The sequence below is a fragment of the Anastrepha ludens genome, chromosome 2 (genome assembly GCF_028408465.1).
Source record: "Anastrepha ludens isolate Willacy chromosome 2, idAnaLude1.1, whole genome shotgun sequence".
In the NCBI taxonomy this organism is placed as follows: Eukaryota; Metazoa; Arthropoda; class Insecta; order Diptera; family Tephritidae; genus Anastrepha; species Anastrepha ludens.
In genome coordinates this window covers 10,020,551-10,048,528 of record NC_071498.1, presented here as the reverse complement: position 1 = coordinate 10,048,528, position 27,978 = coordinate 10,020,551, and the positions used below count along the sequence as shown (strand labels likewise).

At 37.3% G+C, this 27,978-nt stretch overlaps 1 protein-coding gene across 2 annotated transcripts in view; it reads left to right on the top strand.

Moving 5' to 3' along the window:
* The first annotated feature begins 17,306 nt into the window (after positions 1-17,306).
* Positions 17,307-27,978, top strand: part of LOC128863080 (neuroligin 4-like) — a 334,586-nt gene continuing 323,914 nt past the window's right edge. For both annotated transcript variants that reach the window (XM_054102016.1, XM_054102009.1), the window contains exons 1-2: positions 17,307-18,101; positions 27,648-27,865. In XM_054102016.1, the coding sequence (XP_053957991.1) occupies positions 17,659-18,101; positions 27,648-27,865 (661 nt within the window). In that variant the 5' untranslated portion in view covers positions 17,307-17,658. The remainder of the gene's footprint in view (positions 18,102-27,647; positions 27,866-27,978) is intronic.

The following is a 27,978-nucleotide window of genomic DNA, read 5'->3' as shown; positions in this document are numbered from 1 at the left end:
GATGCAGGTTTTCAGGTGGCATGCAATAACGAACAATGCGAGAAAGTTGATCAGATTTCTTATCAATCTACGATTGGTGCCTTGATGTGGTTAGCGATATCAACAAGACCTGACATATTTCATTCGGTAGCAAAGCTAGCACAACGAAACAAGGACCCACACCACGAACATTCGGCAGGAATTAAGCATATATTAAGGTACCTCGCATCGACCATAAACACAAAGCTTCGATATAAGGCAAGTGGTCAAGCATTAATAGGTTACGCCGATGCAGATTGGGGCGGTAACAGAATTGACAGACGTTCATACACGGGCTATGTATTCTTCTTGGCAGGAGGGGCAATTTCGTGGAAGTCAGAAAAACAAAATTGTGTAGCGTTAAGCAGCACGGAGGCTGAATACATGGCAATGTCATCGGCAACAAAAGAAGCATTACATCTAAGGCGAGTTATAATTGAAATTGGGTGTGGTGATGGTCGAACTCCAACGATATTGTACGGAGACAATATAAGTGCACAAAATTTGGCAAAGAACCCTGTGCATCATGCAAGGACGAAGCACATAGATATAAGATATCATTTTGTCAGAGAGATTGTTCAAAAGGGTGACATAAAGTTAGAGTATGTATCAACAGATAGTATGATAGCCGATATTTTAACAAAAAATTTGTCAAAAAAGAAACATACAGATTTAATGAAATTGTTAAGTTTAGAATAATGACATTCGCATTGAGAAGGGCTGTTGAAATATGATACTTTGAATATCAACCCTACAAATGTAACAATGCGTATGTCAGTTAATTACATCTCTGGTAAACATGTCATGACTATTTTGATAATTCGAAATTAAACGTTGAATATCACACATCGTGTTTTTTATTCGTCTTCGGAAAACTCAATTTAATTTATCAAATAGCCATGGCGGCATCCCTTAAAAATAACACACACAGTCCATGCTGAGCCCTCGGATTTCTTTCAAATAGTAAATGCTTCAATTTAAAGGGTGCATCAATGATTAAAATTATTTTTTTTTTTTGTTTGTTTCTATATGAATATACTTTCTCAATTTCAAACATTTTGAAATAATTAACTTTTGTGTTTGGTTTTAGAATCTATTAACCATTGCTTCTCAATCCATCCGTATTATATTGTATATGAAAAACCGTCAACAAATATATTCGAGCGTGTCTGTGCGGGACTAGCGGAAGTAGATTTTTTGCTAAAAGCGTAGGATACATATGGTTTTGTTGTTTTGGTTTTTTATTTTATTTTTTAATTCAAAGTTAAGTATAATTCATTTACAATTTCAATTATTTCAGCAATAACGAAATTTTGTTTATTGTTAAAATTAATGTTACTATGCAGCCCTGGATAGAGTACAGCACAGATAAATTTTCCGTTTAGTCGTTTCCACAGCACCTTTTCAAACAGCTCAGCCACACAATTCGTTGCGTCCACGTCCACGGCTAGAACTCAACTGCCTGCCAGTTTTGCTCACTCTCTCTCGTACTCCTCGTTCCCACACTCGGCCATTCTGTACTACTCATCTGCCTCAGATGAGCTACCGTCTTCTGTTTCCCCATTCTCACTAAAGTCAGATAGTTCGCCTTCTTGCACCCATGCTTTCATCTTATCCGCACTTGTTGTTGTTGAAACGGGTCCCTCTCCATCTCCCATCTTTTCAACTTTATAACGATCAAACCCCTTCGATGCTACTACTCTGTACGGACCCAAAAACTTCTGTTTGATTTTAAGGCCGACTCCGAACTGCGTGCGTTCGATCGCCACAAGATCATTTATTTTGTAAACCGTTGCCGCCTTACGTTTTCGATTGAATTGCTTTCGGTTCTCTTCTTGAATTTTACATATGGCCTTCTTTGCGTTCTCACGTGCTTCTTCTCTACCTTTGTTGAACCCATCAATCCAATCCTCCTCTACCAATTGCATAATTTTCTCTTCGTTTTTAGTTCTCATCTTAACTCCCACCAACAGTTCGAACGGCGTTGATTGAATAGCTCGGTGAAACGTGTTATTTAATACCCTTTGTAGAACAGGCACTTGTTGAAACCATTTATCTAATTTGTCTACGCAGAGCTTCGTTATGATCGTTGAGTTCAGCTTCTCCACCTGACCGTTACCTCTGGGAACTCCTGCAGTAATGTGCACAAGCTTTACACCGTGATCCTCGCAGTAACATCTAAATACGTTTGAAATAAAAGCGCCGCCACGATCTGCGATTACTCGGTTGGGGTAACCAAACGTATCTGCCACTATTTCAAACTTTTTGACAACTTCCTCGACGTTGAGTGTTTTGGTTGGAAAAAGCCAACAAAATTTTGTAAAACTGTCTATCATTGCGAAAATATATCGATACCCCTTCGCTGTTGTAGATAAAGGACCTAAATGGTCAATGTGGAAAGTTTCTAGTGGTTGTTTCCCTTTCGGTATGGGATTGAGAAAAGACTCCTTTTTTCCATGTTTTCTCCCTGCTAAGATGCATTTCACACAGGAAGCGATGCACGAATCGATTCTTTTGGCTACGTTAGGTATAAAATACTCACGCTCAATTTTTTCTTTGGTCTTTTGGTGGTGAAAGTGGCCATCTTCATGCGCTGTCCTAACAATGGTATTTTTCAACTGCTCTGGAACGACATATAAGAAATAATTATTTACATTTTTATACAAAATTCCATGTTGGACTACATAGTCTTTATATGGTCCATGTTTCAATGCTTCAATTATAGCACATATCTTTTCGTCTTTTAATTGCGCTTGACGTAACCGAATTGATATGATGTCTGTTTGCGCGCAAAGAGCTACTGGATTTCGGCTGAGAGCGTCAGCATGTCTCATTCTGGTACCGGAGCGATGTTCAACCTCGTATTGATAATCTTCCAGTAAAAGGGCCCAACGTGCAATGCGAGTAACCAAGTCGTTTTTCTTTAAGGTAAGAGCAAAAGCTTTACAGTCAGTTACCAATTTGAAAAAGTGTCCTAGTAGATAAGTGCGAAATTTTTTAACCGCTTGAAACACTGCTAACACCTCTAATTCGTTGCTTGAATACTTCGCTTCAACGTCGCTTGTTTTTCTGCTCATAAAATATACCGGATGTAACACCTCGTCCTCGCAGCTCTTCTGCATCAACACTGCGCCGTATCCGTGCTGACTTGCATCTGTGTGTAGTTCGGTGTACTGACCGTATTCAAAAATCTTCAAAATTGGAGGATTCACTAATTTCATTTTAAGCTCATTAAAAGCGTAGGTTTTATTTTCTCCAAAATTAAATTTTATCCCGTTTCTTAAAAGTTGGCTTAATGGTCTCGCTATAATTGCGTAATCTGGGATAAATTTACGAAAATACCCCGCAAGTCCCAGAAAACTCTGCACCTGCTTTGTAGTTCGCGGCTGTGGAAAATTCATAACGGCCTTGATTTTATATGGTGAAGGAGAAATCTCACCTGCCTTCACAAGGTGGCCCAAATACTCGACTTCAGCCCTTAAAAACTGACACTTTGACCATTTAATGGACATACCATTTTCCTCGGCGCATTTTAAAACCATCTTCAACCGCTGCAAACCTTCATCATAATTAAATCGTCGATGTAAACGATAACGATATTTTCATTTATTAATTTTCTGAAAACGTAGTTTATGTAACGTTGGAATACGCTGAGTGAATTACATAACCCAAAGGGCACGCGCTGAAATTCGTACTGCCCCTTTTGCGTAACGAAGGCAGTGTACTTTCTGCTCGCCGGTTCTATCTCCACGTGAAAAAATCCATTCTCCAGATCGATCGTACTGAATACAAATGCTCCCTGCAGCTTGTCTAATTGGTCTTCAATAATGGGAAGCGGATAGTGGTCACGCCTGATTCTTTTATTTAGCTCGCGGAAATCTATACATAAACGATGCGAGCCGTCCTTCTTTTTTACGAGAACCACTGGACTACCGTAATCGGATGAACTTTCCGTTATGATTTCTTTCTACAGTCATTCTCGTACTTGCTCATCAATGATATTTTGCTCGTAGGGTGGAAATCTCCGTGGTCTTAGGAAAACCGGTACCTCGTCTAATGGGATGATTTTCATTTGAACAGGTAATTGCTTAGGTACTTCTGGTGAGTATTCTTGAACTATATTGCGAATCTCGTCTACCGCAGATTTGTCGCATGCAATAGAAAAATCAAGTTCGCTATCCACCACTTCAAGTTCAATATCAGCTAATAGACATGATCTTATTTCATCAGGAGTGCATTCTTTAGATTCACCAACCTTTTCCACCATCGTCAACTTACCGGCCTCTATTTTTACAACCGCCTGTCGAATTATGTTTGCACCCAATAAAAGATTATATTTCATACACCTATGATTCACGATGTGAGTTTCAACGTCAGTGTAGATCTCGCCATTTATTTCCATGTTGAGTTTGCAGACACCTTTAGTGTGCACCTTAGAGCCCAAACCAGCCACGGATATTGATTTAGTTCTGTCAAAAGACATCGGTTTAATTATTTTCATCACCGACTCTTTGATCACGCAAATGTCGCTTCCAGTGTCCAGCAAACTGTCGATGATGACCCTGTTGACCTTCACTGGAACACACATATTGTTGACCGAAACGACATTCACCAGAAATTACTTTGTTGCTTTTGGACAGTCGTTACGCTTATGACCGAAGTCATTACATCCGAAACACTTTGGACCTTTCTCTTTTTGAGGACACATATGAAACTCATGTTCTCTCGAACCGCAATTAAAACAGTAACATGATTTAATTCTTGATTGCATTGTTTTGTTTTTGTCCGCATAAGCAACCTGCGTTTTCTCTTTTGGTTGACTCTCACTCTTTTTTATTTTCTCATATATTATTAGTTTTTCTTTGAATTCCTGTATAGAATTTGAACCGTACAAAATCGCTTTACCGTTTGCCGAATCGTTTATACCCTGTATGACATAACTTATAATAGAAGGAACGTCCACTTCTGCTTGTGATGCTATGCCAATCATTTTGTACAAATATTCACGGCAGCTTTCGTCGTGACTCTTTCTTGTTGTTGCCATTTTACTATGTACGTCAGCTGCACTAATTCTGGGCTTAAACTCCGCATATAGCGAAGCTTTTAACTGAGAATATGAGCGAGGTTTGGCTTCACATTCGATGTACAGTTTTGCCGTACCGCTAAGCGAACTTTTACAAAATACGTAACGCTGTAAATCTGTCCAACGGAAAGTTTCGGCATAGCTCTCAAAATCTTGCAGCCATACCTGCACGCTCATAGTTTCGTCACCGGTGAATTTTTTAATTATTCCCTCGATATCATTAAAATTAATTTTTGCGGTACTTGTACTGCCTCCTGCTCCCTCTTCCAGACGCGTAGAATTCGGCATAGTTACTTCGAAGTCAGCTTCGCGGTTGCTGCTTTGCAACTGTCTTCTTCTGCGACCGCTCATTTACGTTACTTTCGCACTAACAAAAACTGGGCTTCTTTTTTAACAGGAATATATCCCGGTTGAGCCCCCACGATATGGTTTTGTTGTTTTGGTTTTTTATTTTATTTTTTAATTCAAAGTTAAGTATAATTCATTTACAATTTCAATTATTTCAGCAATAACAAAATTTTGTTTATTGTTAAAATTAATGTTACTATGCAGCCCTGGATAGAGTACAGCACAGATAAATTTTCCGTTTAGTCGTTTCCACAGCGCCTTTTCAAACAGCTCAGCCACACAATTCGTTGCGTCCACGTCCACGTCCACGGCTAGAACTCAACTGCCTGCCAGTTTTGCTCACTCTCTCTCGTACTCCTCGTTCCCACATACATAACATGGTACGGTGCGGCCATCAGCTGTCTGTTAGTTGGCTAAGTGACGGTCCAGAGTACCGTTTACAAGCGCGCGAAAGCATTTTGCCGACAGCAAACGCGAAAAAAGCAAATCAGTGATGGATTTCAAACGTAAAAGAGTGACTGCATTATATTTGGCTGGAATATCACAACCAGCGATTGTTCGCGAGCTCGAGCACCTTAAAATAAATAAAGTTTTTATTCATCGCACCATTACTTGCTACAATGATACTAGCAGCATAGCGAAACGTCATGGAGGTGGTCATCAAAAGACTGCAACGTCACGTGAAATGGTTCAGAAAGTGAAGGAGCGATTTGAGCGAAATCCCCGATGAAGTGCCAATCAAGTGGCGATAGAACTGAAACTATCTGATCATAGGATTCGCCGTATACTGAAAAATGAACTCAAAGACAAGCCTTACAAGACCCAAAAGGTCCATGATCTCACACCAAAGCAGCAACAAGTCAGACTTGAGAGAGCGAAGGAGTTGCTTCGCTTGGCCAAAAGCGGTCAATTTCCGAACACTGTGTTTTCTGACGAGAAATTATTTCAAATTGAAAAATTCGTAAACTCTCTAAACGATAGGGTTTATTTGACCAACCGTTCATACAAAAATTTGAGTCATCGATTGGCCACCAGGAGACAGTAACCCCCGCAGGTAATAGTTTGGGCCGCTGTAACCGCAGATCGACGCTCTCCAATCGTTTTCATCGAGCGTGGCGTCAAGGTAAATGTGAACTATTATCGGAAAAGTATTCTGGAGGTTACTCAGAAGCCACGGGCAGACAAACATTTCCGTGGCAGACCATGTACGTTTCAATAGGATTAGGTACCGTCTCACAAAGCTCGAGTGAACCAAGAATAGCTAAAAAACAGCGGTCCGAACTTCATAGCGTCAACACTATGGCTGGCAAATTCACGAGACGCGGATCCGATCGATTATTCTCTTTGGGCCTTTTTGGAGAGCAAGGTCCGAATAAAATATTCATCAGCTTCGAGGCGCTGAAAAAAGCCACTGTCCGCGAGTGAGCCAAAGTACCTGCAAGTCACGTTCGGACAGCGTGCGATTCGTTTCTGGACCGTGGTAGCCATATCGAGAAACTTTTATTACTTACTTTTAAGTCTTATAAAATAAACATAAAATTCTAATAATCCAAGACTTCTAAATTCAATTAAACACCAGCAAATCTGCTTACTTCCGACACAATTCAGTATACGTATTTGTCGTTTTGCCTTGAAGTCAAGTAGAAGAAAGCTACTAAAGTCTGGAAAATTGAATTTCCCTCCAGCGCTTCGTTAAATGAATTGTAAAGTGCGTTGTTTATGTAGTTGCTGTATATCATTCGTTTATTTTTGTTGACCGCTGCAAAGTGGCCTGCAAGGAAGCACAACTGCACCGAACAGTTGAGGCAAATAAAAGGAAAGCCAAAGCTATCAACGGACACTTAAGACAAACAAAGGCGTTGCTAATCTGAAAAACTGCAATTACAGTGCAGCGCCATTGAGTATACTGAGCAGAAGATGACTGAAGGTTTCTACAACGGATGCGAAAGCTAATATAGGCACACAAATGAGGGCACGGAAAGGGGGCAGGCGTATATTGTTTGTTTAGTTAAAGTGGCGCTTCGAATACAAAGACGTGCCAAAGCTGCTTGCAAAACGGCCACCACAAAACAACAAAAGCCGTACATTACAAAAACTATGTATGTACAACAACAATTCCTGTTGAATACAAGTCCATACATAACGGTATATTTTTATTTTCTCATAGTGGCAGCGGGAAAGCGAGAGAGGAATGGGTCGTATATTTTTTCTTTCCGCTGCTTTCTTTTCAACTAAATGCTTGTTTCTCATTTTTTTTATTTTTCGCGCAACTGCGACAATAACTCGTCTATATGTATGTATGCAAGTGTGTGCAGTAAAGTATGGCTAAGTGTAAGTAGGGAACAGCGTTCAGGAAAACAAGAACACGAATTTTATTCGCAAAACGTGTTGGCTGCTTTCAACTATTATATTTTTCTTTTAAACATTAGCTTTTAGTTTTTCAGTTCGCAATGCATCAGCAACAACAAAGGAAAAAGTAGTAAATAGCAGTAGTTTTGCGGAAGGAAAGTTAGGAAAAAGTTGTGTAATTTGTGAGGTGGAAAAGTAGCCATATTAGTTACAGCAAACTGTTTTCTTTTTTTTTTTGTTTTTTTGTGCAAATATAATAGCTCGCCATTGAAATCATTTGTGCAGTTTTGTTTGATTTTGTTATTATGCACTGTAGAAATAAATTTAAAGAAAATGAAGACTCGTGCTTTACCTGGCTCGCGTTATTGAATGGGTATTTGCTTTTTTCTTCATTCATCTGGTAAACAGTTGGCTTTATTAGGTTTACTGTTACGCTGCACTCGTCACCGCAGCCAACTGAGGTTAGACGTTAATACCATTCGATAGGGCATGGATGCCAAACCCAACAGGGGGCATAGCACACCAGAACGTTTTTTTTTTTTTTCAAACGGTCACCTCTAGTCTGGCAATTAAAATGTCCCTCATAAAAAGCCATCCGCCATTGGCTGCCACCGTTTGTGGAACTACATGAAGACACACATCACAATTTGGGAGAATCGTTCTAGATAGATTTGCTTTTAGGTAATTTTTGATTAATTTAGTTTTATGAAATGATGGCCAAAAATTCACTGTCAAAAAAATATCACGAATTGTTCATTTAAAAAGCGCGCGTTACATATAGGTCTAAATTTTTTTTCCTGGAATGATGGTGCAACTGTCCTCTATACTGTCACAAAGTTTGCGCGCGATCTGGCAATTAGCCTTCTGTCATTTAATTATATCAATTCGCAACATTTTACACCATCAATTGGGCATGAGGCTGCTCGACTCGTTCCAAGAGAGTTGAATTTCTTTCAAAAAATTCATCGGAAGAAGGTAGCTGAAGACATGCTTGAGCAAGTGAATTCGAGCCCAACAGGTGATGAGATGTGGGTGTATGAGTTTGACACACAAATCAGTCAAGAGGCGGCTGAATGGCGCTATCCACATGAGTCGAAACCTAAAAACCCACGTGAAAGTCGGTCAAAAGAGAAAGTGCTTTGAAGGAGACAAAATAAATTTCCATAAACCATAAAACCATAAACCATTTCCATAAATTCCATAAACAATTATTTTGCGTTTTATTGTGCAATTCCCGGTACTTTATTGATAGAATGTCAGTTCAAGACCGCAAATGTTTTCTGATTTTAGTTAAAGGATGACAATTAAAACTCGCTACTTGAATTTATGATTTTCCTTTTCCATATCATAAAAAAAAACAAATCCAAACAACAACAAAAATAAATGCCAAAGACATTCCAAATAATAATGATAACCTATTGTATAATTAAAAGAAAAATAAGTTTTAAACTCCTAGATAAATAGAAATGTATGTTAGGATAATGCTAAATAATCTAATTTTATCATAACTTTGTAAACTCCTATGTTAAAATGATTTTGGGCAATAAATGAAATGAAATGAAATAAATCCAATAGTTTCTCGACAGATGGCTGTACTGATCGATATCTCGTAAAGTATCAATCAAATAAATCAAATAAGTGTATGCTTGTTGACAAGGTGACATTTCACATTAAAGAAAATATTTTGCTCTTGTTTGCTTGCTCCACTCAGTTGTGAGTTACAGGGTGTTAACTATTGAAGTCAACAGAGAGCGAATTCGTTACATTTTACGGTTTTTCTTTGATAGAGGCAAAAATGCTACTGTAATAGCTAACTGCGTGCAATTTTGGTTTCGACGATTGGGTTCAGGCATCTTTGATGTTAAAGCAAATATCGATAATGTCGATAGAATCACAGAAATAATCGAAATTGACCGGCATTTTAGTAGTCGTAGTACCGCCCAGGAGCCATGAGCTAAAGATCAACCATAAAACAGTTTTGAACCAGTTGCGGAAAGTGTTACGCAAAAATAATGGATTTCTTTTTCCCCAAACTAATATGGTGCATACGTACAGGTAGATGTGTTCTAAAAACAATGTAATTGAATAAACTCGGCAAGTTGTCCAAAATAAGGCAACGTCCACTACGCTTTTAGTACCTGGTAAATTTCATGAGTCGGCGTGCTTCAATAGAAGACAAAGGCAACGGTGATGATGATAATTTAAGCAATCAAAAAAAGTCGTGTGACTAGTTTTTGCAGTCGGGCCACATAGTCTCAGATCTCCTAAACAATCCTATTTTACTCCATTATATGCCAAATGGTCCAACGGCCACTGTAGTCAAATGGCTTGGTGCGTGATTACCATTCGGGAGTGCATAGGTTTAAATCTCCGTGTATGAAATGGCAAAATGATAGAAAAAGTTGTTTTCTAATAGCAGTCGCCCCTCAGCAGAGAATGGCAAACCTCCGAATGTATTTCTGCCATGAAAAGGCTTCTCATAATAATATCTGCCGTTCGGAGTCGGATTAAAACTGTAGGTCCCCTCATTTGTGGAACAATATCAAAACGCACGCCACAGATAGGAGTAGGAACTCGGCCTACACAGTTTGATTCTACTTCGTCTAACCTAACCCAAATTGGTTCCTTTCAATTTGATTTCATTCTAATAAACTAAATCATATTCTAATTTATTTAGCACACAATTCATTTCAGACTATTCATTCCAAATCCAGTTTGAATCTTTACAGTTCAATTCTCCGTTATTTAATAAAAAATTTTTATATAAATATATATATTTTTTTCTGTTTTGTTTCCTTTCCTTCGCATTGAATCTATTGGATTCCTTTCAAGTATAGTTAGCTCTGCCTAGCATTACATTCCATTCCATTCGATTTCATTCCAAACAATTTCCTTTCATTCTGTTTTATTTTATTGTCTTCGATTTTATTTAACACTTTTCCATTTGTTTACGTTTCATTCCATTATCTCGCCAACCAATTTGGTTTTATTCCATTCCATGTGCACTCAGTCCATTCTTTTCTGTTCCATTTTTTTTTTTTTTTTTTTGATTTTCTATTTTTTCCTTTTTTCACTTTTCTCGGGAGCATAGGGCCTCAACAAGACTCAGGCTTGCGTTGGTTTCGTTAATCTATTTGATTTCTCACAGGGTAGGTAATTAGCCTGCTGCTACCAGTACTAAGTTGTGGGAATGTCCACATGTCGTTGCTTAGAAACAACGACTTCTAACTGTTTAGCGTCATATATGTTTCACATTTTTCTGCCAGAAGAATTACCGAGGTTGCCCGCTTCCTCTTGCTGGCGCCACTGATGCAATGTAACTGTGTCTTTTTCTTTGTTTTTTGCTTGTTTTAGCAGTCACAATGCAAATAATGCCCTGGCTATTGGGCGGGAGTAAGGATGGAAACGATAAGTCCTTGGGGTTGAGTAATGGAACTGGAGGAATTTGTTTTTTAGAAATAGGGAAAGTAGGTAAATTTGGAAAAGTGTGAGTCCGTGCTTTACGTGGGAATCGATCCCAAAACCTCTGGGATGACATAATAGTGCACTTACGCTAGACTACTGAGGCTGCTGCTCAATTAACCCTTTTTTATTCCATGGAATTCCATAATAGAAGACATTTCACAAAATTTTAATCCTACTTGCCACAGTCTTTGCTTCTCTTCTATTACGCTATATTTTCTGTTCTGTCATTCTATTTGATTTCATTTAAATGGTCGCTAAAATTTCTCGTTAATTAGCATAAGCATTTTTCGACTTCCCTTTGAATATTATTTCAACCATTCACAGCTTTTTCCATTTAATAATTAATAATTCTAACCAGAAAGAATTTACACCACAGTTCCGTTACTACTGCCCGGAACTAGTAGGCCTCAATATAGTATATAATTTTCTATGGGGATGTGTGATTAATAGGAAATCCAAGGCATTGAACTAATTGGAAAACAAAACCCAGAAAGTGATTGCTTGTATGCGTTTAAAAGCTCCTGCTTTTATAAAATTGCTACAGGATAAGTCCTTCCAATCGAATTCAATTAAAGCCAATTATAGGTGTAAAAGCCATAAACTATTGTACATACAAGCATTAATATCATAAAAACCAGTAAAAAGTAAAGTACGAAATTATTTTTCGTGCTCGCTTAAAAAAAATGCATAAATTTAGCCTGAGGCAAAATTCATCATTAAGGTTTTTAAAGTTGCAATCGAAATCAGTTTTTTTTTGCATATTTATAAAAAAAGTATTTAGGAGATACATTTTTGTTAGCACCCAGTGATTTGAATTTTTTTATTTTTTTGCAGTCAGTTAGAAGAAATACATAATTATCCTGCCTCACATTAAAAGCAAACAAAAAGTGTAAAAACTTTCCCACGACCAGCGACGTTTGCATGCACAAAGCCATGCCGCATTTGCATTTTAATGCATACTTTTAGGCGTGAAAACATGCAGTGGCATAGCACTTAAAATAAATATACATATAAAGCCGCACATACACCCACATATACACATACACAGAGTTTCAACCACAGCTGCAGGTGTTATTCATTAGTATATTTGTGTACCGTTACTTCCGCATTAATGCTGAAAAGAGTTGTTTTTCTTTTTGGCTTTTGTTTTTAATTTTCCTTATTTCACATGTTTACCGCCTGAAACTATGCTGCAGAGTAAGCTAAAATCACACATGCTTTGTTTTCCCGTTTTACCTCTTTTGTTAGGCGCACTTTTCAAATATAAATATTTTTGTCGCCTTTCGCATTTTCTCTGCATTTTTTACGGCTTGCCGCTTCTCTTTGTTCCTCAGCAGCCTTTGCTGCCTAATTTAAATTTTACGCTGTCGCCATGCCGCCACATGCGCGCACTTTTGGCAAGCAAATGCCTTTGAATACCAACGCGGCATTGTCTCTTTGTTTCCTGAAGCCTCCATTTTGTTTATTCACACGCTTCCGGAGTTTTTCGCTAATCCCCCTTGCAGCTTCTGCTCTTTACCCGTATTTGCTTTAGTATTCCAACAGCATATCATTTCTCTTTTTATGTGAAGTTTACAAATATTTGTTATGCTTAGTTAGTCGTATTCGCAACATTTCTCATATTCAGTTGAACATTTTCATTGCTCATGGTATACCATGGAAAATGTGCTCTGGCAGGCAACACACCAATTCGCACACTTTTAGGTTATAATATATTCACATATACATACACACATGTACATTTGTTGGTGTGAATGTATTATGCAAACAAAGATTTTAGGTGTAAATGAATTTATTACCGTTAGTGAGTCGGCAACTCGCCAAAAAGTTATATATCTACACCTTCGCTATGTGAGTTTTGCTGAGGTTTCCAAACTTTAGCTGGGGTCAATGAACAAAGTCTTTTAATTAGCAAATTTAAAATGAAATAAGGAAAGTCAGAAATATCTATAATTAGAAAATGTGTTGATGCACACTCATGGCATTAGCTTCTCTTCTCCACTGATCTGTATTTCTATGCCTCTAATGCGCTATTAATTTCCCTTCAATATTTATAAGCCTCAACGAACTCAGCTGTGAGTGATATTGGAATGTCATGAAGACTTCAACGACTCACAAAATGCCTTTTTTTAATTCTTGGTTTTACCACCTTGAATCATATTGACTTCAAAGCAATCTGCTAACGCCACGGGTTGGCCCAAACTCTGATTTCTAATGGAATACCAGTTGCATTCTTCATAGTAAGGACTCCTTGTGTGAACCTATGACTATATGTCGGATCACCAAGAAGAGACGCCCCGAGTTCATGCGTCCTGCATTGAAATATCTTAGATGGCGATGATATCTTCTAATCAATACTCAGATTGTTGATTCATTATTACACCACAGTTGCAATTTAAGGGGTCTCGGTAGTGTAGATCTCGAAAATGTAGGCTATTTTCAGGATGTTTTTTTATAAAAAATGAGAAACGATATTTAAATTTTTTAGATTTTTTAATTAACTTCTTTTACATACAAAAATTAAAAAAAATATATATATTTTTAATATTAAAAATCTTAAAAAGACGCTGAAGTTGACCCTCCCGAATAATTGCACTTGGACGGTGTGGTCTCTTTTTGCTCTTCTATTTATCTGAAACACAAAGCCAAAAAAATTATTAATCAGTATGTCTGTAGCTATGTCCTGTACTAGAATAAAAGAAATAATTTGACAAATTGGCGCGGTTTTGAATTGGCACTCTAAAAATCGGGGGTTTTTCAATTTTTAATCAAAAAATACCAAATATTTGAAATAATAATATGATTCTAGTACGGGTGATAGCCATTGATGTTGAGAACAACATATTTAAATTTCAGACGATTCGGTCGAGATAAATGAGTTTAACGTTTGAGGTACAGGAGCGCGCGGGCCGCTCTTTACCTAATCAATGGGCTGTAAAAGCTATAATATTAGGATTTTCCGCTTTTTTTCAGTAGGAGAAGATCGATGCTGTGCAAAAACAACAGCACAGAACCGTGTACGATGCAAGAGTCTTGTCGAGGCCGTATGCTCCCGAGAGCAGTGAACAAGGAATAAATGCATTATAAAAGCGACCGCCGTAGCCGAATGGACTGGTGCGTACTACCATTCGGAAATATGTAGGTTCGCATCTCCGTGCATGAAACACCAAAATGATAGAAAAAGTTGTTTTCTAATAGCGGTCGCCCCTCACCAGAGAATGGCAAACCTCCGAGTGTATTTTTGTCATGAAAAGGCTTCTCATAAAAACCATTTGCCGGTCGGAGGCGGTTTTCAATTGTAAGTCGCTTCATTTGTGGAACAACATCAGGACGCATGCCACAAATAAGAGGAGAGCTCGGCCAAACACCTAAGGGGTTGCATACGCCCAGCAGTGCCAAAAATGCGCTAAAAGAAAAACTGTTTTTAGAAGCGATAACAATAGAAATAAACGTAAAAAAATTATGCATTATTTATTAGTGCTTAAACTTTATAAAAAAATGTATTTTAATTTTTCTTTACAAAAATTCGTATATAAAATTCACGTGACCCAAAGTACAGTGAAAAAAAGAGGTGGTCTGTAAAGTCGGTTTACTGACGATAGTTTAACGTGATAACGTCATAAGAAAATACTGATTGAATGGTTGCATTTTTCAAAAGAAAATTTTAATTTTATTTGTTTGATAGATATTTTGTATGGATATAGAGAATGAGTTAACATTAACATAACATAATATACTTTAACATAACATAACATAACATAACATAACATAACATAACACAACATAACACAACATAACACAACATAACATAACATAACATAACATAACAAAACATAACATAACATAACATAACATAACATAACATAACATAACATAACATAACATAACATAACATAACATAACATAACATAACATAACATAACATAACATAACATAACATAACATAACATAACATAACATAACATAACATAACATAACATAACATAACATAACATAACATAACATAACATAACATAACATAACATAACATAACATAACATAATATAACATAACATAACATAACATAACATAACATAACATAACATAACATAACATAACATAACATAACATAACATAACATAACATAACATAACATAACATAACATAACATAACATAACATAACATAACATAACATAACATAACATAACATAACATAACATAACATAACATAACATAACATAACATAACATAACATAACAAAACATAACATAACATAACATAACATAACATAACATAACATAACATAACAAATTACCCCATATTAAAGCACTTATCAACAGCTTTCATTTGATACCCATATTGTACATACACAACCAAAGGTTACCCGGGTCCACGTTTTGGTCTCTATCTCGAGACCCTAGTCACGGAGCGGATGGAAATACTCTGAACTAAAGCATTCACCAACAGCTTCCATTTGATACCCATATTGTACATACACATCCGAAGGTTACCCGGATCCACGTTTTGACCTATATCTCGAGACCCTGTCTACCAATAGGTATCCAAACTATACGGAAACCATCTTCAATACCTCCTTAACAATGTGTGTAAGTTTGGTTTAATTCGGTGCAAAGACACGGCGGGTCCACGTTTTGGCATATATTTCCAGACCCTAGTCATCAATAGGTATGAAAATTACCCCGTATTAAAGCACTTATCAACAGCTTTCATTTGATACCCATATTGTACATACACAACCAAAGGTTACCCGGGTCCACGTTTTGACCTATATCTCGAGACCCCAGTCACGGAGCGGCATGAAAAATACTCTGTACTAAAGCATTCACCAACAGCTTCAATTTGATATCCATATTGTACAAACACATTCTAGGGTCCACGTTTTGGTCTCTATCTCGAGACCCTAGTCACGGAGCGGCATGAAAAATACTCTGGACTAAAGCATTCACCAACAGCTTCCATTTGATACCCATATTGTACATACACATCCGAAGGTTACCCGGGTCCACGTTTTGACCTATATCTCGAGCCCTATTTCCAAAATAAAATATAATCCATGTTACTCGTGGAGGACGTAGCTTTCGAATGGTGAAAGAATTTGCAGTTCATTCAATGCAATGAGCAAGGTAACTACATATGAGCAAGGTAACACTAATGAGCAAGGTAACGACACATTTTTTCGTGCGTGCAGCCTGTTAAATCGAATTATAAGACGTTATCACGTCAAAAAAGTTGATCCACGGATGCATCATTTCTCCTTGAAATGTTGATGCATCTGTAAAAAGTATAAAAATTCTTATAAAATAAAGTTCTAGTTACAGTCTGTCGAGCCGGATTTTTGTATTTCGAAAAATTTTGCTATTTACGGCATTTTAAAAAGAAGTACGCTTTTTACGTCGTATTTGTAAATTTATATAATTATTATTATTATTTATAAATTGTTTAATAAAAATATCAAAAATTCAATCTATAGAGAAAACACTTTGGAATATAAAAAAAAAAACATCAAAAAAACTGTATGAGTTATCATGCAAACCGTACCGGCAAAAGTAATTTCGAGAAGTAGTTGAGGTACAGAAGCATGCGGACCGCTCTCTACCTAGTTAATGGGCTGTAGAAGCTATAATATTAAGAATTTCCGCATGAAAATTTCACAGTATATTCTTAGGATACTATTTCTTCGGAATATTGAAAAAAAAAATCTATTTTTTGAACATTCTGGACGTATGTAACGCCTTAACATAAAAATACGCGCCAATTATTTATTTCTGTTTTTTTTTTTTGTATGATAGAAGCAAAGAAACCAGCAAAAAACATGAAGATTCAAATTTCAAAAAATTCGTTAGATGCATTTTTTATATTTCCTGTGTCTAATATTCAAATATTCCCAATAAAATGTGAAAAAATATTTTAAAACTTCTCCTAGAGCCAAACATTTATTTACATCTTACATTTCACACATTTGTACATAAGTATTTATAAAAAAAATGTTAATTGAAAACTGATATTTTATCAAATAATCCTCTTCTCGTTTCTCCTTTTCAGCACTTACTGCCAAAGCTAGCATCTAAAGCAAATGGAATTGCTCAATCCTGAAAACTGCCAATGTTGCCAACCCTCAGTAGATTAAAAGTTAAAATAAATATAATGCGCGAAGATAGCAGTGAATTTAGCAAAAATTTCAAGAACTGCATTGCTTTTAAAGCACTCACACATTTTTGAGAGAAAACAAATGTAATATATATCTAATCAAGAATTTTATAAAAATTACTGCTCAAAACCATAAAGTAAAAATTACAAGGAAAATGCAACTCAGCGTGCGCCTGAAATTGCACACACCACACAGATAGAAACGAGTAGATAAATCACTGGCGTAGTGAACTAAATAAATACTGTAATGCTTGCTAACAAGTCCCCTCAATCAACCAGCGATACAAATATGATTAAAGCAAAATGTATAACCACTAAAATGCCACAAACGACGACTTCGAAGTCTAGGTTGAAGTACCACACTGTGCGCAAAAGTGCCAGCAGCCTCAGAAACAGCGGGAGAACTTACAACCAAAGTAGTTACTATTTGCTGCGGCCTCTACAGTGCTTGCCCGATTTGATGCTCGTTGTCATTGCTGCGCTGCTAGCGGGGTGTGTGCTGCTTTCTAGCTTGGCGGAGGCTTCCACGCTGGATATCTACAAGAACGCGCGACTCGGTCATCGTATCGTTCAGACTCGTTATGGCCGCTTGCATGGACTCATATTGCCATTGGACAACTTTCGATTTTTACGCTCGGTGGAGGTGTTCCTCGGTGTGCCATATGCGACGCCACCGACCAAGCAAAATCGGTGAGTTGTTAATTTTTATATTGACTAAATGGGCATTCGTAAAAACTGTTTAATATGTAAGATCAAATAGGTGGTGTCCTTTAAAGTAATTAACAATTATAATCAAAGAATAGTATTCGTAATAGTAATAGTAATATGGTTTTTGTGTTCTAGAATTATTACATACATATTTTCTAAAATAGAAAATATGGAACCAAAAAAAGGCAAGAAACTGATTAATGGTATACTCTTCTGCGTCATCCCACACTATTTTCGTCTGAGAATACCATAACCGAAAGTTTCCGCAAACTATTTTATTCAATATTTTAACGCAATATCTCCTACCTGTGTGGGTCGTTTTGACTCTTATTTTTTAAAATCAGAAATATATTAGGGTTGCGCACCTAAGTTCTTGGATAAAAATATCACTTTATTCTGAAAAAATGGTTACAAGTGTCAGCGAGCTGGTGGCCCTGTAACTAGCTAGTGTGCAATGTGGCATCGCCATATCCGAATTACAGCGTCGGTCGACGAAGATATCTCCTGATAAATCAAGGAGACACGAACAGAACGCAAGCGGAGACAGTCGTAACATTAGAAATAATACATATATACGTTTATATATATACGTTCATAGTTTTTATAGGATTTCCCATTTCAGTGTTTCCAGGTAGGTTTTAACGGGCTTGGCAACGTGAGGCCGAGCGCTGTCATGCTGTAGAATCACTTTTTGATGCCTCTCCGCGTATTGCGGCCGCTTCTCGCGCAGTGCTCGGCTCAATCGAATCAATTGAAGTCGATACCGATCCCCAGTGATGGTTTTGCTTGGTTTTAACAGTTCACAATAAATAACACCTACTAGGTTCCACCAAATACATAGCATAACCTTCGCAGCGTGATTATTCGGCCAAGGCGACGACATAGAAGCATGACCGGGCAGTCCCCATGACTTTCATTTCTTTGGATTGCAGTAATGAATCCATTTTTCATCACCCGTCACGATGCGATGAAGAAAGCACTTCCATTTTTGCCACTGGAGCAGTTGTTGACAAGCGAAAAAACGACGTTCAACATCCCTTGGTTTTAACTCATGAAGAACCAAAGTCCCAAGACCCCTGAAGCATGAAATCGTTTGGAAATGGTTTGGCGGGTGACTCCAAATACTGAACCAAGCTCTTCTTGCGTTTGGCACTGAGCCTCATTCAGCGGCTTCGACGGTTTTTGGCCTTCCTTCACGCGTCAACATTAAAATAGCCGTCTTTGAAGCGACGGAACCAAACGTTGTTTCACTTAAAGCAGCATCTCCATAAACTTTTTGTTGTTCTCGATGCGCTTTGGTCGCCATTTTTTTGAATCGCATATGCCGATTATTCGGCACAAAATCAGACATTTTCACAAAACCAAAAGTATTTGATACCAAAACAAAATCACTAATGTGTCGAAGCAGTTCGTTTACCATATATCTAAGCTTTGTTTATGACGTTTAGGTTATGTTAGAATCGACTAGCACACACTGCTGGCGGCATCTATTGACAAACAGCGGGAACTTAGTTGCTCACCTAATAATATGTTTCTAGGGACAACGCAGGCTTAAAATGTTCCACAAAAATATTTTTCGAAAAATTTCAGTGGTGGTCTTTTCAGACGAATGTAAAAGGACGAGAAAAACAGAAGTACACCATTGATTTGTTTTTAACCTTTTTTAAGGCTTTTAAGGCTTCAAAAATATCAATTGGAAACAGCAGTAGTTATGTGGTTAAACAGTGGTGAAACCCCAAGCGCATTTAACCGCGTCTCATAACAACTATTTGCTTCTACAGTGGATTAAAGTTTAAATTTTGGGCCCGTAAGTGTATATATTAATTTTGCTTTCACCGAGATTCGAACCTACGTTCTCTCTGTAAATTCCGAATGGTCGTCACGCACCAACCCATTCGGCTACGGCGGCCGCCAGGTCCGTCAGTTTACTTAAACTATTATATAAATCAAGTTGAAGCAATCATTTCATACGGCATTTAGGATCTTTACTCATACTTGCTGGGTCTTTCTAACCCTATTTGCAAAGAAGTTATGGAAGTTCTTATGAAAGAGGGTATTTAGCTATATACAGCTGCGTTCAAAGTAATATAGGTGCCCACACAGTGGAAACGAAGTGAAAAAAAAAGATTTCTTTATGTTGAATATTTTTGTTGCTTTCATTGTGCGGAATTATAACTGTTAAAAATAAAATCAGGAAAGTGAACTTAGAAAAATAATTCATTATAAAGTTATTCACACTAACATACGTACTTTTGCACATGAGCGGTCGAAAAAATTATAATATGATTTTCTTGATGAGAACATTTAAAAGAAATCCTTCTTTTCTTCAGATTTAAAGGCAAAATAATACCTAAATAATCATAATAATAACTAGTATTTAGTAGTATATCCCTTGTTCGATGCACAACACATCGCCGATGCATCGCATTAACGAGATTTCCACATCATTCCATGGGCTTCGATTTCCATGCCCGCTCTGCTTTTTCCTAAAGCTGATTGCAGGGTCCGGCGCGCGAAGTGTAACCAACTTCAGACCGCTTGGGCAGCTGACGCACGGGTCACCAGTCTCGAGGCGCTGAAAAAAGCTATTGCTCGCGAGAAGGTAAGTCACAGCTTGCGATTCGTTTCTGGACCGTCTCAAGGCCATAGTCAAGGCAAAAGGTGGTCATATCGAGCAAAAGTAAATTAATTCTTAATTTTGTATTATTTTCACAAACTATTGTACTTTCAGGTCTATAACCACAAGGGCTAGTAGAATCCCTTCCTTTGGTTACAGAAATAAGAATGTAAGAAGGCTATCACTATTTTGGTTTATTTCGGTTGTCATAGTTAATTGGAAACTTCGAAGCTTTTCTCTCGACATTCTAGATTTTTTAGACTATGCCACTCTTGCCGCTAATGAGCGAAAGTAATTTTACTCTTTTCTTACTTTGCATTTTTGTATGCGACAGTTTGCTGCCTTGCATTCCTATAAATGTCTTTTATTTCTCTGATTGTTGTTGTTGTTTTGCCATTTAATTACATTGCATTACCCAGCAAATTAAATTTGTCAATGTTTTCGTTGCTGCAAATCTTGAAAAGTTTCCATTTTAACACAGTCCTATCGCATAGCCATTAACAAATTTCGAAATACAAAATAACAATAACACTTTTGTGTATGAGTGTCTCTTAAAAATGTGTAATAACAACAATAACATGGCTTGTAAAATTTTACCACTCAAACGACAGCAGTGGAAAGCATAAAATTTGTAAAGGATTTCTGTTGGTTTCCTCTTCATGTTAGCTGCCTTCTGATGGCGAAATATTTTTCTTTAGCTAATAAAATGTGTATTTCATAATGGCTAATAACTGACTTGAAATAATAACATTTCATAGCTGTTATTAAAGTTCCGCAGGCATCTTAATTTGAGAAATACTTAATATTTTGTGATGAGTTTTTTCGAATGCAAATGAGAAGTCATAAAATCTGTCGAAATAAAGTAGGAAGAAAACAAGCATTAGCAGGTTGTATAAAATATATTCTTCTGCTTCATTCATAGCGCTACAACGCGGGGTGCGTCAAAGCTTCCTTCAAAATATATCACACATAATATTAATTGAGCTGATAAAATTGCCAAAGCACTCTTTCCGCTGTTAAAGAGAATTTGGACTAAAAAAGTAGCTCAAAGGCGGCAGGCTGACGGACGGATTCACTGAAGAGATATCGTCTGCAAAATTAGCTTTTTCCTGTTGGTTAAGTCTCCTATACTGTTTGGCATTTTGAATTGTTTGATGGCTCTATCAGTCCCTAGTATGTCAGCTTGACACAACATCAACAACTCCAAACTTAAGCAATAAAAACGGCAAAGTACGTTAGAAGTCTGTATATTTAAAGAAAACAAATCAAAATACACTTCAAAATATATATATATAGAAAAAATATTTTCTTAACATTTTTCACAAAATGAGGTGATGTTGTATTCGAAATGGGTCGCCGTAGCCAAATGGGTTCGTGCGTGGCTACCATTCGGAAGTGTAAGGGTTGAAATCTCTGTGCATGAAGGACCAAATGATAGAAAAAGTTAAAATAACATCTCATAAAAAACCATTTCTCGTTTCGAGTCGGCTTAAAAACTGTAGGTCCCTTCTCGACCAAACACCCAAGAAACTGTGCAATTGCCAATTAGTTTTTCTCGTTGTCGTCTTTGCGCTGTATTCTCCTTAAGATATTGTTGTATAGAAAGAATTCAATAAAAAGGTGACGTTATAACTGTATACGTTAGCACTTGGTGTGGTAATATAATTTACCTAGAAGTATATGTTATTTGCTCGTCATCAGTGTGTTGCTGAAGGTTGGTTCCATATGTAGAAGTCCTCGCAAGTGGGGAAAGTTACTGATCGCTATTCACTTGAGAGTGGCCAGGACTATTCTTTTGCATTTGTGTCAAGCAGCTCACAACTCCCGGGATTAGCCGAAGTATCCTCTGGGTAGCTTTCGAATACCCGTTCGGGAGTGAGCTAACGTGAGAAGGCGAAGCATACCAGGGACCCGCTACTTAAAAATCCCCCCAATGAAATCATACACAAATCCTCGGATGAGAACTTTTTACACTGATGACCACGCCTGCAAACGAAATAAGGATAACGATTTGAGGGGGTGCACTTAGAATGTCCGTTCCCTCTCTCTCTCTCTCTCTTTCTTTGTCTGCCTTGAAAGTTTCACTTCCGTTATGTGTACTACGCTACACGCACTTTTTTCCTTGCTCACTCCTCTCGGGAGCATAGGGCCCCGACAAGACTCTACCATCGGTTCTGTGCTGTTGTTTTCACAGCGTTCCATGAGATGTCGGCATTTGCTAGTGTGCATAACATCGACCTTCTCCAAAAATTAGTCAAATAAGAATGTCCTTAAGTATCTGGAATGACTTTCCCGGCCACCCAATATAAGGTTATGAAAACTACCCTCACACAGCTGTGCATTCGATACTACGGCACATTGTAGAAATGACAAAAGTTTTACAACCAAATGCGCGGTAAATTTTATGGGAAAGCAATATTTCGCATTTTCCACTTCGAGACACAGCTTTGGTCTCAGGTAGGGGCAAAGCAAGCAAATTTCAACCAAAATCCGATATAAAAACTTCCTTGCATACGCCTGCAGTCTGCTAAAGCGCCCAAAACAAATTAAGCAAATTGAGATGCTTTAAATGCGTGTTTGCCTGCAAGTTTACTACACATTCAAATTTATTTTTTTAATATTGTATATTGTATTTCGGATGCTTGCTTAAGCAAAACAATCAACTGCTGGGCCAATGAGCAGGCGCACGCAATCCTTCTTTGCCTTGCTCCGCTCACTTTGACCGCCTTACAGCTAATTCAGCAAGATTTTCGCTTCATTTCAGCCGTTTGGCCTTTCCTGCCTTTTTACCAGCTTTTATTGTAGTTGTAAAACAAAAACATCTGCTGAAAACCGTTATTTGCTGTGCTGTTAAATTATGAACCGAGAAGCAGATGCCGAGTTCTTTAATAAAAAATATACAAAACAAAAAAAAAAAAAGCTAAGCGGGGAAATTGAAGAATAGTCAGCGAAAAGGACAAATTCGTAGTGACAGCTTAGATACCCGTTGTAGGTGTGTGCGTATGTACGCATGTAACAAAGATAATAAGAGATGAGGTGCAACGCAAAGCATATGTTGAGGCGCAGAAAAGAACAAATTGGGCTCTAAAGCGAGAAAGAGGGAAAGTAGCAGAGTAAGGGACAGACAAAGGGAATAATAAAAAATATTATAAAATTGCTGTATCATCGCAAGCAATTACGCTGCAACACCGACCAATGGTTGCCACGGCCACATACATACATTCACACAAACGAACACTCAGACACTTAATATGCAAAGTGGATGATGATGATGGAATTACGTCAGAATATCAAATGTTTGTTGGCGGGTGAGTGGCTGAAAATTTGTTAAATATCTAAGTGCGTTGAATATTAAAAGACTTCCACTTCATCAGCGGAGCAATAGCACAAAGGCTAAAGATATACATACAAACGTCTACAAACATGCAAGTGCATGAACAATGAGTATAAAAAAAGGCAGTCACTGGATGGGCTGCATTGAGTGACGAGGGATATAAGTGGTATTACAAGTTTGCTTTCAAAGCAAAAGGGAAAATATAAGGGCGACAGCGCAAAATATGCTTAATAATTCAGAATAAATAATTTTGTGTCAGACGATAAATTTTGTAACCTAATACAAATGCGAGTAAAAAAATATAAAAAACAGGCTCATAAATGTGAACTTTGCAATTAAAAAAATGTGTAATTGACCTTCATTAATTGCAAAGGCAAAGTATGGTTGAGTTAGTTTAGGTCAGCTGGGTTAGCTAATAATGACCTCGCATAGACCACAGGACTCTCGCGGATCTTTCGTAGCTGAATGGGTTGGTGCGTGATTATCATTCGGAAAATCAGGAAATGGCCAACCTCCGAGTGTATTTATCCCACAAAAAAGCTCTTCACAAAAAATAGCTGCCGTTCGGAGCAGGCATAAATAAGAGATAAAAGATAACAGATAATAGATAATAGATAATAGACAATAGACAATAGATAATAGATAATAGATAATAGATAATAGATAATAGATAATAGATAATAGATAATAGATAATAGATAATAGATAATAGATAATAGATAATAGATAATAGATAATAGATAATAGATAATAGATAATAGATAATAGATAATAGATAATAGATAATAGATAATAGATAATAGATAATAGATAATAGATAATAGATAAAAGATAATAGATAATAGATAATAGATAATAGATAATAGATAATAGATAATAGATAATAGATAATAGATAATAGATAATAGATAATAGATAATAGATAATAGATAATAGATAATAGATAATAGATAATAGATAATAGATAATAGATAATAGATAATAGATAATAGATAATAGATAATAGATAATAGATAATAGATAATAGATAATAGATAATAGATAAAGTATGTAAAATAGTATTTCATGCAGGTTCTTTCGAGTTTCACTATTTTTGTTCAAAACACAGCACTCAAAAATAATAAGTAAAAATGTCCAACATGAGCACATCTACAGGTAAAATCCACCAAACGTTGAGATATTTACATATATTGAAGATTGTCCAGCAACACTTTGCGCCACAGCAGCAGAATATTAACAGAACGTCCAGGTTTTGGTCTGCCAGTCCTTTTTCAATTCTCGGCAGAACCAGTTTCTCGAAAATTTTCACCAACGTTTGAATTGTCGACTCATTCGGACGATTATTTCCACCAAAAAAAGCACGAATTTTGAATATGTTGTCATAAAAGATCGATATGTTATCAGTACAGGTGTCGTCTAGCGATTATTCAGTACCGACACCTAGGCGTCACTTTTGAAAGACTCTTCAACTTTTCATATAGCACAGACAACCATAGATAACGAGTAAGAGAGCAATCTCGCATTTCTTCAATATAAATTATGCTACCTCTAACAAATCTAAATATACCCTTAAACCATCATAACAAACAACTCTCTTTCGTTGGGCTGACACGTCAACATGTTTCCTAAGACGTAAATACTACTAAATAAGAGACCTTAATAATGTTGCTACAAACATAATAAACCAGAGCTCGGAATACTTACTCATTCATCATCATCGGTTCCTGTTTCTCCCACTGGAGCATAGGGTCGCAGTAAAACACCTCCATCTGTTTCTATTTTGTACAAGAAGCTTGCTTTCGTTCCAAGTTTTTTCTGACGTTTCAGCTTCCTTCTGGACAGTTCTCCTCCAAGATATTTTTTAACGGCCAACCTTGCAAGCACCTTGTGGATTTCAATCTCCTGCGAAGGCGAATTGGAAAGAAATGGCGATTGGAACCCAGAATGATACACTGGCTGCACACGCATGGTTCAAAGCTCGAGGGCTGGGTGGGCGGAGGTGTATACTTCGAACATTTGGGGATCTCCTTCAGTTTTCGGCTCCCCGACTACTGTAGTGTCATTCAGGCTAAACTGATGGCAATAATGGACTGGTACAGTATGATGCGATATGTGGAAATGACATCTACATTTTCACTGACAGCCAGGCGGCGATAAAATCCCTCACAAAACAGTCGACAATCTCCAAAGTAGCCATGAAATGCAGCACATCTTTTAATGAGATGGCTAAGTCATTTCGCTTAAGGATAATATGGGTTCCTGGCCATCGCGACTTTAAGGCTAACTGCATAGCCGATGAACTAGCGAGACTCAGTACCAAGTTGACCGATGTGTACATAGACAATTGCATAGGCATACCCTTACAAACATGTAAGCAACTTATCCTTGGAGAAATCGTAAGAAAAGCAAACGAAAGATGGCGTTATGAAGCCACCTACAAAGTCGCCCAACGACTGTGGCCCACTCTCAATACTAAACGCACAGAATCTTTGCTAAGCCAAACTAAGCACAGCCTTAGCACACTGATTTCAGTCATAACGGGACACTGTCTAATAGGTGGGCTCGCCTAAAGGATGGGTGGGCCAGCACATGACTTCTGTAGAAGTTGTTTTTATGAGGAAGAGGCAATCTTGCATCTTCTGTGCTATTGTCCTGCTCTATCCAGAGGGAGATTTGCTATTCTAGGCAGACAATTTTTTAGCGAATTGGAAGATCTCAGTTCTGCAGAAATAGGAAGTATTCTCAAATTTTTGAGTATGTCCCACGGGACAACCGCTTCAACCTAAGGTAACCTAATCTTGCCGAGGGAAATCTTCTTCTTCAAAACGTCATGCGTGGAGAAGGCTCGCGCAATGCTTGTTAAAAATTTTTTATTATAAATTATGCAAGCATTGAAAACAAAAAGCAATTTCAAGCTATTCAACTTCAAAAAACTTTACCGAGAGTTGCAGTTTATTCAATCAAACGTGAAATAATTACAATAACACATAATTGCAATGGGCGACAAAACAAGTGTTATCTACCGCCACAGCAATCATGCGGAAAATTGCTGAATAAGATTTTATTGACAAAGTTTTGTCAAACAAAAACTATGAAAATGACAAAATGGTGAAATGGAAATAACAGCTGAAAAACACAATGAAATCTGCGAGCGCTGACCAATTCGCAATGAAAAAGCTGCGGGTAGTAAGCCAGCATTTAAAGTTGTAAAAACAGGGTGTCAGTTACACCAAAAAAATTTGTTTGCATGCCAGTGGAAAATTATTCCAATGAGATTATAGATTACCAATATAAGTTGTATGGGAAAGGGCAGAACATTTTATTTTTACTAACTATATGCCGCAATCAGTAAATTTAATTGATTTCTACTCCATCATTTAAAGCTTATCCCTTACTTTTTCTCCCTTACTTACTTACATTTGAAACGTAGTGACGCTGGGTAAAATCTCAGCCTGCACTTAGCCACTTAATAGGAAATCTGTGATTAATCGCACTAATCAATTTTCCTTGCAGCCTTACAACATTTTCTTTATAATTCTCTTTTTTTCTTTTTATTATTCTTTTCATGCTGCCGCAGGTTTAGTCCGACACGTGCGCCTGCACCATGGGACGGCATACGCATTTCGGACAAATACAGTCCAGTTTGTCCGCAACGCCTGCCCAACATACAAAATGAGACGGCGGCGCTGGAGAAAATGCCCAAAGGCCGTTTGGAGTATTTGAAAAGGTTGCTGCCATTTTTGGAAAATCAATCAGAAGACTGCCTTTACTTGAATATATTCTCGCCAATTAATGGTAAGTGCAGGAGGTCAAAGGTGTACAAAAAAAAAGAACAAAAAAAGGCAAAAAATGCAAAAAGTATTAAAGAAGCTACAAATGTGGATTTTATAGGATTTAGCTGTGTACAA